The 16,921-nt window shown below is 47.9% G+C and overlaps 1 protein-coding gene across 3 annotated transcripts in view; it reads left to right on the top strand.

The window, feature by feature from the left end:
- DOP1A (DOP1 leucine zipper like protein A) overlaps positions 1-16,921 on the top strand; it is a 694,260-nt gene that overhangs the window by 235,937 nt on the left and 441,402 nt on the right. For all 3 annotated transcript variants that reach the window (XM_069235613.1, XM_069235614.1, XM_069235612.1), the window contains exon 10: positions 1,095-1,215. In XM_069235613.1, the coding sequence (XP_069091714.1) occupies positions 1,095-1,215 (121 nt within the window). The remainder of the gene's footprint in view (positions 1-1,094; positions 1,216-16,921) is intronic.

Raw genomic sequence — 16,921 nt, 5'->3', positions numbered from 1 at the left:
TTTGTGCGGCAGCTTCAGTAGAGCACGGAGGGGTTTGTTATTTTACCTTGTACTCCTAGCTGGTAGAGAGATCTGCAGGCATTGGACTGATCCATCTCCCCCAAGCGCAATAGTTTGGCTTAGCGTGGTATGTTGGACTTGTCACTTGGATATTGGGTGTAAAACTGGCAGGACTAACAGGATAAGGGCCAATTTCCATAGGTGGAGTGGTGAGTTGGTGACGGAATCGGTGGACTAAATGGTCCTATGATTACACCAGGCGCGGACATGAACGGCGAGTCCTTTAGGCTCAGTCCAAGCAATGGGGCCAATGCATTTGCAGCAGGCTGAGGGTTGGATAGCGTTGGAATAGCCTGAGTTTCGCCGAAGTTATGAAGATATGAGGACAAAAAAAACCTTCCTCTTTAATTTTCCTGTCATTGCCTGTCGACTTTACAAAATGTCCCTGGCCAGAAAATGTGTCTTGTGATGTCCTTACTGGCGACATTAAGTCTGGAATCACGTGGGGGCATACTTGAGCTTAACAAATATTCAGGGTGAGATATGTATGACATTCTCATATCTCCTTTTTAAGAACACCAGGATAAATGCCCCTTAATCTGTCAATTATATTTTGAAGACCAAATGTTTCATTGACAGCTGTGATAAACACCAGACGTTTAAACACACAGCTATACTCAGTAAAAACGAAAAATTGTAGTGCATGTTTATTTTATTGCTGAAGTTGTTGGCAGAGGTGTCTGAGTGGAAGTGTTTTAGTTTAGTCGTTTTTTGCCATTATTTTGTACTTTAGAGAAAGACTACATTAGCTGTTTCGCTGCCGTATGCTTGTATTTATATTAACAGTAAAGTTTTAGTCATGGGTCATATGCACCCCAAGGGAAGCTTCCATATAATAAGTTGGCAAAAAAAGCCTGGGAAAATAATGTTCTCACACCCCAAAGCAAAAAAGGCTTCAATGTGATATTTTGAATAGCTCAAAGCAAATGTAATACAATGTGTATTTTCTTCAATTTTGATGTTTGAAACTGTCTTATTGACACTTATTTGGATTTTTAAATCATTATTTCGATGTTTTACAAACTGTTTTTTAGGTCCTGCAATTTTAGAAGATGTACTGATAGAAGTTTTTCGGACATTATATACACAATGCAGAGCTGAGCTGGATCTCAGTGCTCAAACCTCCTTCAGTAAAGACCCTACACAGCTAAGCAGGTACTTTACCAAAAAGGAACATTTTGTGTATAAGTAATGTCTTCAAACTATGTACATTAAGAATTTAGCTTTGAAAGTAGATGTGTCAATCTGAATGGAAGTATTAGTAGAGAGCTAGCTACGCCCCATTCAGTGCTGCATTCCATTTACCAAACCAGTTACACCTTACCCATGCGCCATAAATTGGCTGCATTGTATTTACAGAACTGGTTGTACCTGGAGTTCATGAGGTTCCTCCAGATCTCCAAGTCTTTCCAACTATATTTTGGAACAAAGCATAAAAAGAATTAATTGGAAAAGGAAACAAAATGGTGACCATTAGCCTCAGTCATTCCCTGGTTAGTCTTCAGGATGTCAAAACATCTTCAAGTAATATAATAGCAGAACCCTCAGAATTCCTTGTAGCCCCCTCAAATACAGAATTCGGTATTTCCCTCCTCCTCCGTACACTTCTATTGAAGTTATTACCATTTTGGAAGCCATAATCGTTGCAAATACTTTCACTCTTAAGGAGACAATGCCCTGGAGATAATGACTTTTTAATTTGTATTTGGGATTTGTTTTGTAAACAATCAACACCTTACATTCACAATGAGAGCAGCGTGAGTATGTACATCATTAGTCCAAAAGCAATATTATTATTAGTGTGTATCAGGAATGAAGCATACATTTATTCTTCAAAATTGACAACTAATAATTGTGCATTTGGTGTAGCGATTTATACGATCAGGATTCTCTCGATTAAGATGTAGGAAACCACTTAGCCCAAATGCCTCTTACTCTGTGATCTGTGTCAAACAGTTTACAAGCAGCATCTTCTGTGGCATTGGATTATTCCTGGCCAGTTAATCTTTTAATCCAGCAAACTAGCAGATGGCACAGAGTACTATACTATGTTAGAGATATCAATGCTACAAACCTGAGCAGTCTGAAGTGATAAATCAGAGCACTTTCTGTGAAACCCAGTAAGATCGCCATTGCGTCTGAAGTGATAGCAGTCTTCAGGCTATTGATATGAATCCCTGCAAACTGTCATCAGAAGGTAATCCAAGATAAACTGTGCAATGACTGCCCATCTGTGATGAAAATTCCCCCTGCCTCTCAAATCCAGTTTCAGTGCTGTATAGTATCAAAAGTCCACAGTGTTCAAGGCTGTCTCCAATTTGGAACTCTCTGAAAGGTCCTAAAAAAGTTGAGACAAATTTTCTTCAGTGTGACTCTACTGACGTGGAATCAGACACCTGCAGTTCACACCTCTATAGGCTGTGACGTGATGCCTTGGACACTGTAGGTTGTGTGTGTGTGTGTGCGTTCATGCATGTGTTTGTGTGTGTTAGTTATGCCTCTCTATGACAATGATGTGTGGCGGGTTTGGAATTCCGGCAATGGCTGTTCTTGTTCAAAAACCTAATAAAAACCATTTTTTTAAAAAGGTCTGTAGTTGGACAATAGCGATGTCAAGAAAAAGATTCAGAAAGCTTGGCAGCACTATCATTTTAATATTGGAGACCATACATTTGATAGAAATAGGGATTGAATTGCAAAGGTCCACCCTATCCTCTACCTTTCCAAGAGCTCCCAAAATGGTAGTAGCACAGTATTCATTTTAATACTTGAGCAAAGTATACCCGGTCATTTGAGTCCATTAGAGAACCATCTGAAACCGAGATTGCTGTTTTCTCAAGTGGTTCATGTATTAAGCATGGTCAGTTCTCACCTAAACAACTTAAGTTCAAAACCACGTATGCATCCAAAACAGGTTGAATTTATAACGATTAGATATGTGTTCAGATCTGGAGCCCTGATATATAACACCATGTGTTGGGCACAGAGTGCTATAAGTGCTGCATGGGCATCAAGCAGCAATACTTTATCTGCATGTGATTGAAGGCGATTTACATCCAGTGGCTTTATACTTCGAGCAAACAGTACTAGGGACAGACAGTGGACAACCTTGTATGGGTGCATTCAACAATGTAAATGTTGCTTAGTGAAAGGTCACCACTGTAAGGGTCAAATGTATTCAGTACTGAAAACAGGAAGTTCACACAACAGAGTCAAATGTGTTTTCTACATATAGTAGGGTGGCATCCAAATTCAGGCAGTATTTGATCTAGGACAAATTATTAAAGACCCTTCTTACATTTAGATGGTTGGAGTGGTCTAACATGTTTGCTAGTCCACTGGTTCTCACTTAGGTAGGGGGATGCTAGTTGTTCTGTGGAAGAGGGTTGTGAAGCACTGCATGTTTCTGTTAGACTGCAATTGGATGTCATCACTTGCTACTTGTAGGGCCTGTCAGCTTTAGGGTGGTTTTCCCTCAAACATTTTGCCTTTCCTCCTGCATTTTGCTGAACTTATTTTTGTTGGCCTGAGTGCTTATATTCACTTCCTTAAAACATGGTTACATTTGCTTTTACCCAATTGGCATATTTACTTTACATATATATACCTTCTAGAGTGGTATAATGTTGGACCTGGCCCTCTCTGCAGGGTCATCACCAAACTCTGTGCCTTCCTCCTCTTTTTCTGACCTTGATTTTGTTGGCTTTAGGGCTCTGGGCACTTTACCGCTGCCAACCAGTGCTAAAGTGCATGTGTTCTCTGCTTAAAACGTGGTGACAGTGGCTTATCCACAGTTGCCGTATTTAATTTACTTATAAGTCTATAGTAAAGTGCATGACATGTGCCCAGGGCCCGTAAATTAAATGCTACTGTGGGCGTACAGTACTGGTTGTGCCACCGATTTCAGTAGCCCTCCAAACATGGCTCAGGTCTGCCATTGCAGAGCTTGTGTGTGCAGTCTGAAAATGCCACTTGCCAGGCCCAAAACGTCCTTTTTAGTGCTTTACCCGAAGGTAAGTCCTTACTAACCCTAAAGGCAAAGTGCAGTGTAGTTGGACACTTTTAATTTTTACATGTCCAGGTAGTGAAAAACTGTTAAATTTGTTTTTCACTACGGCTAGGCCCATCTGTCCCATAAGTTAACATTGGGATTGCCTTATTTTATAAGTGTCATTCCCAATTCGGACCAGATAGAGATTTTGAGTGGTGTCTCTGGACTCACAACCTTCCTTTTTAATACATATGTCAACCTAGAGTAGGCACTGATGAGCCCAGAAGGCAGGGTGCAATGTGTGAACCTTTTAGTTTTACATGTTCTCGTATTAAAAAACTCTTAAATGTGTTTTTCACAAATGTAAGGCCTACCTCTCTCATAGGATAACATTGGAATTACCTTATTGAATTTTATAAGTGGAATTTGCACGTTGGAGCTGGGGGATACAACATGTATGGTGCCTATGAAATTGTAAGGATAAGCTCTCTTTAACCCCTAGGGTGCCTAGGACGAGCTGGTCTCAAACGGTGCCGAGGACGAGACCTGCTTGTCCTGCAATGGGCCCCCAGGGGAGCGCTAGCGTTCCCCCAGATGGCCAAGCACCCACCTCCCCTCGGCAGAGATGGTAGGGGAATTGCTTCCCCTTCCACCCCTACCCCTGCCCCCCCCCCCCCCCCCAAGGCAGAAATCCACTAGGCACCAGGGATAAATATATTTTTTTTTAATTGGGGAGCTCCCGGGGGGGGGGGATTATTATTAGGCCATTTCCACCCCCGGGGGGGCAGAAACCACTAGACACCAGGGATTTTTTTTTTCATACTTGCGCATAAGGGGAGCGGCCCCTCGGGCAAGGGCCGCTCCCCAGGGGGGCAAATGATTTTTAGACCGGGATAATTTTTGTTGGTGTTTATTTTTTATTTTTTTATGTTTGGGGGAGCGACCCCTTAGGCAAGGGTCGCTCCCGGGGGGCAAAATATTTTTAGCCCATTTCTGCCTCCCCTGGGGGCAGAAACCACAAGACACCAGGGAATTTTTATTTTTTCTCTACTAACGCACAAGGGGAGTGTATAGAATATAATTAGGGGCAGAAACCTCTAGACACCAGGGATATATATATTTTCTGTTTACTTTGTTTTTATGTATGGGGAGCGACCCCTTAGACAAGGGTCGTTCCCCTGGGGGGCACATTGTATTTAGGCTATTTCTTCCCCCCCTTGGGGGCATATCAGCCTATTTTTGTTAGGCCAATCTACCCCCAAAGGGGGCAGAAACCTCAAGGCACCATGGATTGGTGTGTATGTATGTTTTTTTTTTGTTTGGGGGGGGGGCAGCCCCTTGGGCAAGGGTCGCTCCCCATGGGGGCACATTACTGTTGGCCATAACTGCCCCCCTTGGGGGCAGATTGGCCTATTTTTGGAAGGTCCATCTGCCCCCAAGGTGGGCAGAAAGCCCACCAGAGACCAGGGAAGATTTATTTTTCAAAATAAGAGGTTGGGGGTATGGCCATACCCCCACCCCAAATAAATGGGACCAAAGTTGTTCTGCCCACCAGTGGGCAGCTTGGGCAATTACCCCCGATCCACACCCCTGGGGGACAGAAAGTCTACTAGATGCCAGGGAACACTAAAACATCTTATCCCATGGCAAGCAAGAGGACATTTGATTATTTTTGTTTTTTGTTTTACATTTGGGCCATGAGAGCTTGGTAACTCTCAAAATCGTCCCACTTGGAATGGTGAGGGCTGCACTTTTTTTCTTTCTTTGGGACGCTGCCATGTAGAAAAATCCACAAGGCCTAGACCCATTTGAAACCTAAACATCTAGTTGATTCCAGGGTGGTGTGCTTCACATGCACCCGCACCATTTCCTTACCCACAATGCCCTGCAAACCTGCAACTTTGCTGGAAAGCACACATTTTTCCCACATTTTTGTGATGGAACCTTCCAGAATCTGCAGAAATCCACAAAATTCCTACCACCCAGCATTGTCTCATCTATAAAATTTCTGCTGCACTTGTCAGCCTAAAAATGTTTTTTTTCAAACTGCCCTTTTGGACCCACTTTGGTTCCCCCTCAGTTTCAACGTGTTTTTGGCTCTTCCCTGTCACAAACACTTGGCCCACCTACACAAGTGAGGTATCATTTTTACCGGGAGATCGAGGGGAACGTTGGGTGGTAGGAACTTTGTCCCGGTGCGGTGATCCCACACAGAAATGTGGGAAAATTTGATTTTTTTAAAGCTAAATTTGAGGTTTGCTGAGGATTCTGGGTAAGAAAACATTGGGGGATCCACGCAAGTCACACCTCACTGGACTCCCTCGGGTATCTAGTTTTCAGAAATGTCTGGGTTTGGTAGGTTTCCATTGAGGGCTGCTGAGCCCAGGACCAACAACGTAGTTGTGACTCTCCTCCCTCCCCCCGAAAAAACTATTTACTAGTTTTGATGTGTCCACTTTGTGTTTTGGGGCATTTCCTGTCATGGGCACTAGGCCTACCCACACAAGTGAGGTATAATTTTTACCAGGAGACTTGGGGGAACGCCGGGTGGAATGAAATTTGTGGCTCCTCTCAGATTCCTGAACTTTCTGTCACCGAAATGTGAGGCAAAATTATTTTTTTGCCAAATTTTGAGGTTTTCACAGGATTCTGGGTAACAGAACCTGGTGAGAGCCCCACAAGTCACCCAGTCTTGGATTCCCCTAGGTCTCTAGTTTTAAAAAATGCACAGGTTTGGTAGGTTTCCCTAGGTGCCGGCTGAGCTAGAGGCGAAAATCCACAGGTAGGCACTTTGTAAAAAACACCTCTGTTTTCTTTGGGAAAATGTGAATTGTCCACAATGTGTTTTGGCGCATTTCCTGTCGCGGGCGCTAGGCCTGCCCACTCAAGTGAGGTACCATTTTTATCGGGAGACTTGGGGGAACATAGAATAGCAAAACAAGTGTTATTGCCCCTTGTCTTTCTCTACATTTTTGTATTTCCATATTTAAGACAGTGTGTAAAAAAGACATCCATTTGAGAAATGCCGTGTAATTCACATGCCAGCATGGGCACCCCAGAATTCAGAGATGTGCAAATAACCACTGCTCCTCAACACCTTATCTTGTGCCCATTTTGGAAATACAAAGGTTTTCTTTACCTATTTTTCGCTCTTTATATTTCAGCAAATGAATTGCTGTATATCCGGTATAGAATGAAAATCCACTGCAAGGTGCAGCTGATTTATTGGCTCTGGGTACCTAGGGTCTTGATGAACCTATAAACCCTATTTATCCCTGGGGGCGTGGCCTGACCGCCGGACAAGATAGCCGTCACTTTGTGAGGCTCTGCCTGGCCCGGGGCCGTTTATCCGACTATTATCATATCCGACGGTGCTGGCTGGCGTGAGCCTGGCGCGCTCTGCTCAGAGAAGCCCCTGGGCTGCCTTTGGCGGCTCAGGAGCAGCGGAGAGGTCGGAGCAGCGGTGAAGGAACGCGGGCGGGCCTTCTGACGGCCGCGCTCGCGCGGATAGAACGTGGTGCGAGCGGACGAGCGTGGAGACCCGCGGCGGCTTCTGAGGCTTCTGAGGAGTGTGGCCGTGCGTGGAGCTACGCAAGGTGCATAGCGTGCGGGTGGACTTGAGGCCCGCGACTGCTCCCGGAGGTATGTGATCGGGCGCGAGACTGCGCCTGGGGGCCATTCGGCGACGTGGTCGCGTCGCGGCCCTGCAATAAGCTTGGCCCTGGTGGCGCTAACGCGGAAGAGGCTCTGACGGGCCCTGAAGCTATCTCTGGGCCAGGCGGCTTAAACGGGCGAGGAGGAGGCCCGTAAGGAAACAAGCCGTCGAGACAAAGCCTTGAGGGGGCCCTCGAGGTTCGTAGCTTCATTTACTTGGTATCTGGGAAAACGGACTGATCATTCGGGCGGGCCGCTAACTCAGGGATACGAAGTGAGGCCCGGCGGAGGGCGGTGAAGGCTGTGACTGCGGTGGCCCAAGGAGGGTGTACAAGTGGCGACTACCCGGATGAGCAGTGCGGGCTGATTGGGCCTGTGAGGATAAGCCGATGTTCTGAGATCCCGTTACTTGACGAGCCCAGCTGCTGAAGCAGGAGCCCGCGGTGAGCTCTGCGTTAACAGGAGAGGTTGCTGGGGCCTGGGCCTCCCTTTGCTTGGCTCTACTTACCTGGACCTGGTCGGAGGTGTTGAAGCAGGGTGAAACTATGGGTAAGGCTGATCAACGTCAGGCCAAACTTACCTTCGAAGGGGGGAAAAAAAAGAACGCTGCTGCTAGCTCCCAGCCCTGTGAGGAGCCGAACGGAGAGGATAGCCCTGAGGTATCGGTGAAGTCCATGTTTTTGGAACTTAAGGCCAGCCTGGCGGGCATTGACACCAAACTGGATCATGTCACCGAACGGCTTGACTGCATTAGGGCGCGCGTAGACGATCACAACACCAGGCTTGAGGCCTTGGAGTCACGTACATCTGAGATAGAGGATGCACGCCGGGGTGACAGGGAACAGATCGCACGTATGGACCGAATCCTTGAGGTCATACGTAACAAGAACGAGGACTTGGAATCAAGATCACACCGCAATAAGATTCGAATTGTGGGACTGCCGGAGGCAACCGATATGGGGCGAATGGAAGACTTTATTGAACAGATGTTGTCTGTTCGCCGGTGAGCTCTCTCGGATGCTGGTGGTTGAGAGAGCTCACAGATCTTTGGGACCCCGACCCCCTCCGGGGACTCCCCCACGTCCAATTATTGCACGTCTATTAAACTACCGTGATCGTGACGCTGTACTCCGTCTGGCAAGGGAGAGACGTCTGTTACTTTATAAGAACTCCGAAATAAATTTCTTCCCAGACTATACACTTGGTGTGCAGTCCCAGAGACGTGCCTTTCTGCCGGTTAAGCGACTGCTATCTCAGGCGGGTGTGAGCTTTGCCCTGTTATATCCTGCCAAGCTGAGGGTGCGACATGAGGGTAAGATGCACTATTTCACGGACTTGAAACAAGCGACCAAGTTTGCTCGACAGCTGCTGAGGGAGCGGGAGACCGCAGAGCGCCGTGGCCGCGGCAGTGACGGCACTGCCCTAAGTGACAATGACTAATATGCTCCGATCGACCTGACACCCATTGTTGGAACTGCTGGGGCGCGCCGGCTGCTAAGTGACTGGTGATTGGCCCATGGGCCCTCTCTCCCGATGCCATCTGGGTGGAGAGATACTAGGCCGGTCATAGCCCCTGGGATGAGTCCTATTATTCACTGTTCTTGTTTTCGAGGAGGGTTTTGGGGCCAAGATGGGTGGGTAATTAGTTGGGTCCGATTGGGGGGCCTGAGTGGGTGGGGGGTTTCTCACGTTAGTGGGGTATTGTCCCTTCATTTATGTATGAATGTTCTATTTGTTTCCTTGCGAACTTTATGGAAGGTGGGGATTGGCCTTTGCGTGCAAGACTGGCTGACTGTGGATGGGGCCGAGAGGTGAGGAAGTATCTGGGATCAGATGTTTGACTTGGAATGTACGAGGGCTTAATGATAGTAGGAAAGCTCGACTTGTGGCTGCATATGTTAAGAGACATGCAATTGATGTATGTATGCTTCAGGAGACACACTTAGTGAAGTCCACAACACACAGACTAAAATCTGGGTGAACGAAAAAAGTTCTGGTAGATCCCGATGGCAGATAAGTACTGATGAGTGGTGTGTTACTGGACAAGCCGTGCCGCCTAGTCGCTGTGTATGGGCCAAATGTTGATGATCCAGGTTTCTTCATGGAGCTGTGGCGCCTGGTGGAGTCGTTGGGGCCTGGTGCGGTGCTTTGGGGGGGAGATTTTAATGTCGTACTTGATGCCAAGCTGGACAGGGAGAGTAAGGCCAGGATGCAACATGTTGCGGCGGCTAGGGCCTTGGAGGCCGTGATGCGTGATGGTGCGCTAGTTGACTTGTGGCGGCAGCGGCATGGAGTGGCGAGAGAGGGTACATGTCTGAATTATGTGCATGGTAGCTGGTCTCGTATTGACCGCTGGCTGGGTTCCAGGGACATGCTGGCCTGGACTAGAGCGGTTGAACATCTTCCTCGTACTCTGTCAGATCACTCGCCGGTGTGTCTGGAATTGGAGATACCGACTGAACTAGGTAGATCTATTATGTGGCGGCTGCCTAGGGTGGCGCTTCGCGATGCGGCCTTCCGTGAGGAACTGCGGGAGGCGATAAAAATGTACTTTGCAGAGAATCAGGGATCGGTGGAGTCCCCAGGAACCCTTTGGGAGGCATTTAAAGTTGTTATCAGAGGGGTTTGTATCTCAAAACAACACGGTATAGTTAAAACACTGAGACGAGAGATGGTTGAAATTGAGTCACGGCTTGCTGAGCTGGAAAGACGACTGGAATCTAACTGGTCTAATGAAGTCCTTGCGGAGATCCGCCAAGAGATATCGCTGTATGAGGAGGTTTCTCTTAGGGAAATTTGCTTCCTCTGGAGGGAGGCTCGCGCACGTCAGTATGGGGAGGGTGAAAGGGCTGGACGTACATTGGCAGCTTTACTTCGTAAACCTTGGGCCAATGACTATGTCTCTGAGGTCATGGATGGAGGGGGTGAGAGTGTGTCGGGATCGGGAGGAATTATGCAGGTGTTCACTGAGTTTTACGCTGGGCTCTATGCAGCTCCGATGGGAGCCGGTGTGATTGATGCACAGATGCCCTTTGAGGATATTGCGTTAATATGGTTTGATGAGGTGCATAGGAAATACTTAGATGAACCATTCACAGTGGAGGAGGTGACTGCGGCCATACGCGGCTTACCTGGAGAGAAGTCACCTGGACTGGATGGCCTAACCTCTGCGTTTTATAAAGAGTATGTGGATATATTAGCCCCTCGACTATTGGAGGTCTATGCAGAAGCCCTGGAGACTGGGTCGCTCCCGACCTCGCTCCGGGAGGCACTGATAGTGACAATCCTGAAGCCTGGAAAGGTTCCAACCCGATGCGACTCGTACCGTCCGCTTTCCATGATAAATATTGACAACAAAATCCTAGCGAAGATGATTGCGGCGAGGCTACAGCCTCTTCTCCCCAGTTTGGTGCTCCCGGATCAGTCGGGTTTTGTCCCGGGAAGGTCTACGGGCCACAATTTGCGCACCTTTTTCGCGGTAGCGGGAACACTGGTAGAAGATGACAATGCGGCAGCTGTTTTCCTGGACACAGCTAAAGCATTTGATTCCTTAACATGGGACTATATGTTCGCTTTGTTGGGTCGGGTGGGAATTAGTGCGCGCTTCCTCCGCTGGATTAGATTGCTGTATACATTGCCCACTGCTAGATTGCGCCTTAATGGGAATGTATCTGCCCCGTTCCCTGTTGCGCGCGGCACGCGCTAGGGTTGCCCGCTATCCCCTCTCCTTTTTGCTGCGGCAATGGAGCCCCTGGCGGCCCGGCTCCGACAGAATTATAACGACAGAGGATTGCAATTCCGGCAGCGACCAATATTGATATCTCTGTATGCAGATGATATTGCATTATATGTACGGAATCCCGACCAGAATCTGGATGCACTACTTGATGAGATCGTGCGTTTTGGTACCTTTTCAGGTATTAATATTAATTGGTCTAAATCAGTGGTGCTGCCTTTGACCCCCCGGGTGCAGCGGTATGACTCTCGATACCCTCTGGTGAGGGCGGATGGACCGGTGCGGTATTTGGGTATACAGCTGAGCTGTGATGTGGAGGAGTTGTGGCTGGCTAACTATGGCACTGCTCTGACGTGGCTGGAGGGGAGGGTCCTGGCGAACCCTCCCGCTGTCATTGATAGGACGTATTGCTATTGCAAAGATGGTAGTTCTACAGAACTTTTTGTACCTATTTGTGAATCTCCCTCTCCTGCTTCCGAGAAGTTACCTGAGGCGTCTGCACTCAGCACTGATCTGCCTGGTATGGGCGGGCCGACGCGCGCGTATTTCATGGGAGAGGCTGATGTTGCCATTCGAACTAGGTGGGCTCGCTGCGCCGGATATGGAGCTGTATTATCTATGTGCTCAGGCGCACTATGCGTATTACTGGCTGAATCCTATCCGTTATCTGCCGCACCTGGTGCCTGAGAGCGACTCTGTGTGGCCGGACGACCTGGCGAGAGCATTCGGAGGACGTGTACCGTCCCGGGTGCGGGGGATTGACACGGTGGCATGTACGATGCGGGCGTGGGGTATGTTGATGCGGCGGTCCGGGTTTTCGGTCCCGTTCGCTCCTTCCTTACCGGTAATGGCGATAGCTGACGAGCAGTTGTATCGTGACGGTGGAGTACGTGGGTTTCTCCGAGATGCTGGCCTAACTGAGTTGAGAGATTGGATGATGGATGATCGCTTGCTTGATGTATCTGAGATACTGGCTGGTCGCGAGTGCACGGCGCTTCAGCGTATGTATGTGATCCGAGTTCGTTCTTTTTTGCGGAACCGCTTGTGGAGTTCAGATGAGGCCCCGGTGGAGCTCCGCGCTCTGGAGTCTCTCTGCTGCGCGCGGTCGCCTAATAGGCTGGTCACCAAATTATATAACTGTATGCCGGAACACAGGAATAATCTCCGGGAGCCGTCTAGACTAGCGTAGGAGGCGGATCTGGGAGAACCCATCTCGGAGGCTCTGTGGCGTACCTGCTGTGCGCATATGAGAGCGTTGATGCCAAATTACAGGTTTAGATTGCTGCATTTTAAATTTTTGCACAGACTATACTATACCCCAGTGCGGATGCACTCCTTGGGGTTGTGCGAAGATGCGCGCTGCCGGGCGCCGGAGGCTAGTTTTTTACATTTGGCGTGGGAATGTGCGGATGTTTACACCTTCTGGGTGGCAGTTTTCAATACAATCTCTGAAATGGTCGAACTAGAAATTCCTGCCACTCCTAGAATCGCGCTGCTTGGGTGCTTGGAGGACATCAGGGCAACACACAGACGCTTAGTGGGCCTACTATTGCTGTTAGCCAAGTGTAGAGTGGCCATGTGCTGGGGAGGGACGAGAGCGCCGCGCCGCTCTGAATGGCTAAGAGATGCTGCTTTTTGTCATGATCAGCTAATAGTCTTCTGGAGCCTGATGCCTGAAGGGTCTAGACCCAAAGATATTTGGACCCCACTGAATAATTTCTTAGCGGCCCAAGACGAGTGAGTGATATAACCAAAGAAGCCCGGACGAATTATTGACCCCTCTGTACGCTGGCATCTATGTCAGGAAGGTGAATGGCTGTTGTTGTCTGGTTGTATTCCCCACCTGACCCTTTTGTTTATATCTGTTGATATCCCGTATCCAACTGTATGTTATCACTACTGCATCTCTGGCAGAAATTGCCCCGTGGTAATTCCGTACAGATCTTGTCCCCAATTAATGGATGGGAAATTTAGAAAAACAAACTGGATTGTAATGATCAATGTGTACCTGTCTGATTTCTCCTGTACGGAATGTATGTTAATATTGCAGTGGGCGGCTATTGCTCTTTAGATATGCTGCTCTGCAGGGACTGTTGTTCTACTTTTATATATTTGATATGATCAAATCAATAAAAAATTATTAAAAAACAAAACAAAAAAAAAACCTATTTATCCCTGCAACCAGAAAAGTCCAGCAGACATAACAGTATATATGTGGAGAAAATTTGGCCAAAAAAACACTTGTTCTTTTCATTTCGGTGACAGAAAGACAGGAATGAGAGAGGAGCCACAAATTTCCTTCCACCCAGCGTTCCCAGAAGTCTCCTGATAAAAATGGTACCTCACTTTTGTGGGTAGGCCTACTGCCCGCGCAAGGAAATGCCCCAAAACACTATCTGGACACATCAAAATGATCAAATACAAAACTACCTGTTTTTGAGGGGTGGCACCTGCGTTTTTGGTCCTGGGCTCAGAAGCCATCTACGGAAACCTACCAAATCCAGACATTTCTGAAAACTAGCCACCCGAGGGAGTCCAGGGAGGTGTGACTTGCGTGGATCCCCCAATGTTTTCTCACCCAGAATCCTCCGCAAACCTCAAATTTAGCTAAAAAAACAAATTTTGCCCACATTTCTGTGTGGGATCACCGCACTGGGACAAATTTCATAACACCCAACGTTCCCCTCAGTCTCCTGGTAAAAATGATACCTCATTTGTGTAGGTGGGCCAAGTGCTTGTGAAAGGGAAGAGCCAAAAACATGTTGATATTGAGTGGGAATCAAAAGGGGTCCAAAAGGGCAGTTCGCAAAAAACATTTTTAGGCTGACAAGTGCAGCAGAATTTTTATCGGTATAGATGAGACAATGCTGGGTGGTAGAAATTTTGTTGATTCCTGCAGATTCCGGAATGTTCCATCACAAAAACGTGGGGAAAATGTGTGATTTCCAGCAAAGTTGGAGGTTTGCAGGGCATTGTGGGTATGAAAATGGTGCGGGTGCATGTGAAACACACCACCCTGGAATCACCCAGATGTTTAGTTTTCAAATGTGTCTAGATCTTGTGGATTTTTCTACATGGCAGCTTCCCAAAGTCCATAAAGTGTAGCCCTCACCATTCCAAGTGGGACTGAGAGTTAGCCAAGCTCTCATGGCCCAAATGTAAAACCAAAACCCAAAATAATCAAATGTCTTCTTGCTTGCTGTGGGATAAGATGTTTTAGAGTGTGGGGGAGAACTGAAAGACTGTTACCCTTTCAGTTGGGGTGGTGGCATACCCAGGCCCATACTGGTTGGTAGCCACCACCCCAATATATATATATATTTTTTTAATTCCCTGGCATGTAGTAGACTTTCTGCCCCCCGGGGGTGTGGATCAGGGGTAATTGCCCCATCTGCCCACTGGTGGGCAGAACAACTTTGGCCCCATTTATTTGGGGTGGGGGTATGGCATTACCCCCACCCTCTTATTTTGGGGAAAAAAAACTTCCCTGGTCTCTGGTGGGCTTTCTTCCCTTCCCTTGGGGCCAGATGGGCCTTCCAAAAATAGGCCAATCTGCCCCCAAGCGGGGAAGATATTGCCAACAGTAATGTGCCCCCATGTGGAGCGACCCTTACCCAGGGGATGCCTCCCTAAAGAAAACACACACATACACACACACACCAATCCCTGGTGCCTAAGTGGTTTCTGCCCTCCCCACCCCCCAGGGGGCAGATCGGCCTAATAGAAATACACCGATCTGCCCCCAAGGGGAGCAGAAATGGCCAAAAATAAATTCCCCCCCCCGTCCCCCAGGGGAGCGACCCTTGCCTAAGGGGTCGCTCCCCACCTCTAAAAAACAAAAAAACAAACAAAAAAAAAAGATCCTTGGCGTCTAGAGGTTTCTGCCCCCCTGGGGGCAGATCGGCCTAATAACAATAGACTGATCTGCCACCAGAGGGGGCAGAAATGGCCTAAAAGAAATTCCAAAGCCCCCCTCCTCCTCCCTCACCGGGGAGCGACCCTTGCCTAAGGGGTTGCTCCCGTTGCGTGAAATTGGTGCATAAAAAAAAAATCCCCGGTGCCTAGTGGTTTGTGCCTCCCTTGGGGGCAGATTGGGCCAACAAAAATCGGCCGATCTGCCCCCAAGGGGGGCAGAAATGGTCTAAATACAATTTGACCCTCAGCAGAGCGACCCTTGCCTAAGGGGTCGCTCCCACCTCTAAAAAATAATAACAAAAAAATTATCCCTGGCGCCTAGAGGTTTCTGCCTCCCCTGGAGACAGATCGGCCTAATAACAATAGGCCGATCTGCCCCCAGGGGGGGCAGAAATGGCGTAAAACAAATTTGCCCCCATCCCCCCCGTGGGAAATGACCCTTGCCTGAGGGGTCGCTCCCCTTCCGTGAATTCGCCATAACTAGTGGTTTCTGCCCCCCTTGGTGGCAGACTAGCCTCATAAAAATAGGCCGATCTGCCCCCAAAGGGGGCAGAAATGGCCTAAATATAATTTGCCCCTTAGGGGAGCGACCGTTGCCTGGGGGGTCACTCCTCAACTCTATTAAAAAAAAAAACACAATAACAAATTGATCCTTGGCACCTAGTGGTTTCTGCCAAGGGGTCGCTCCCCTTATGATAGTTTCGCTTTTTATAAATTAATCCGTGGTGTCTCGTGGGCATTTCAGAAGCCGGATTGTAAAGCAAAAATTCCTTTCCTTCTCTTTGAAGCCTCTCAGGCCCCCATCACATGATCGGAAGAGAAATGCAAAGCATTTCTCTTCCGATCGTGCTGGAATCTGAACTTCCAGCGCAATGGGGAAGTGGCCTCGGATGAGGTCAGCGCACGAATGCGTGCTGATGTCATCAGACGTCACCAGGGGAGGTCAGGGGTGGAAGGGGAAGGGCTTCCTCTTCCATCCCTGCCTTGGGGGGATGGGAGGGAAGCTCACAGAGGGAGCGCTAGCGCTCCCTCTGAGCTCAGTGCCGAGGACGTAATGGTTACGTCCTCAGCACATGAGCACTGTGCCGTTGGACGTAACCATTACATCCACGGCACAGAAGGGGTTAAGTTAAAAAACATTATCTGCCACTTTAGGGTCAGTTTACCAGATTAACACATCCATGGGCGGACTCCATCTCCCAGTTTATCACTTGTAATGGTATCTTAGCACCTTGTCTGTAGTTGAACATAGGTTGCACCAGAGGAACCCTTTTCCATCATCGGTCTACATAAACTGTGTTCCATATTATCTCTATAAATATAAGAACATTGGAGGGAGAGAGAAGCAATCAAAAAAGGGACCACCCTTTAGTATTACCATATTTTACACAAGAGAGGGGATCCTCGCAGCTAGCAAACTCTAAATGTTATGAGTTTCCAAATCACTGATCTCAATATATACTAACGTGGAAAGGGATCTGCACCCAGGTAAAACAGTGCAACCCTTGCATCACATGCATATATTAGTATTTTCCTCACCCACTAGTACCACCAGTGCCATGCTT

Source organism: Pleurodeles waltl, chromosome 5 (genome assembly GCF_031143425.1).
Source record: "Pleurodeles waltl isolate 20211129_DDA chromosome 5, aPleWal1.hap1.20221129, whole genome shotgun sequence".
NCBI classification, from domain to species: domain Eukaryota; kingdom Metazoa; phylum Chordata; class Amphibia; order Caudata; family Salamandridae; genus Pleurodeles; species Pleurodeles waltl.
The sequence above is the reverse complement of the archived record's forward strand: the minus strand, read 5'-3'. Positions and strand labels throughout refer to the sequence as shown.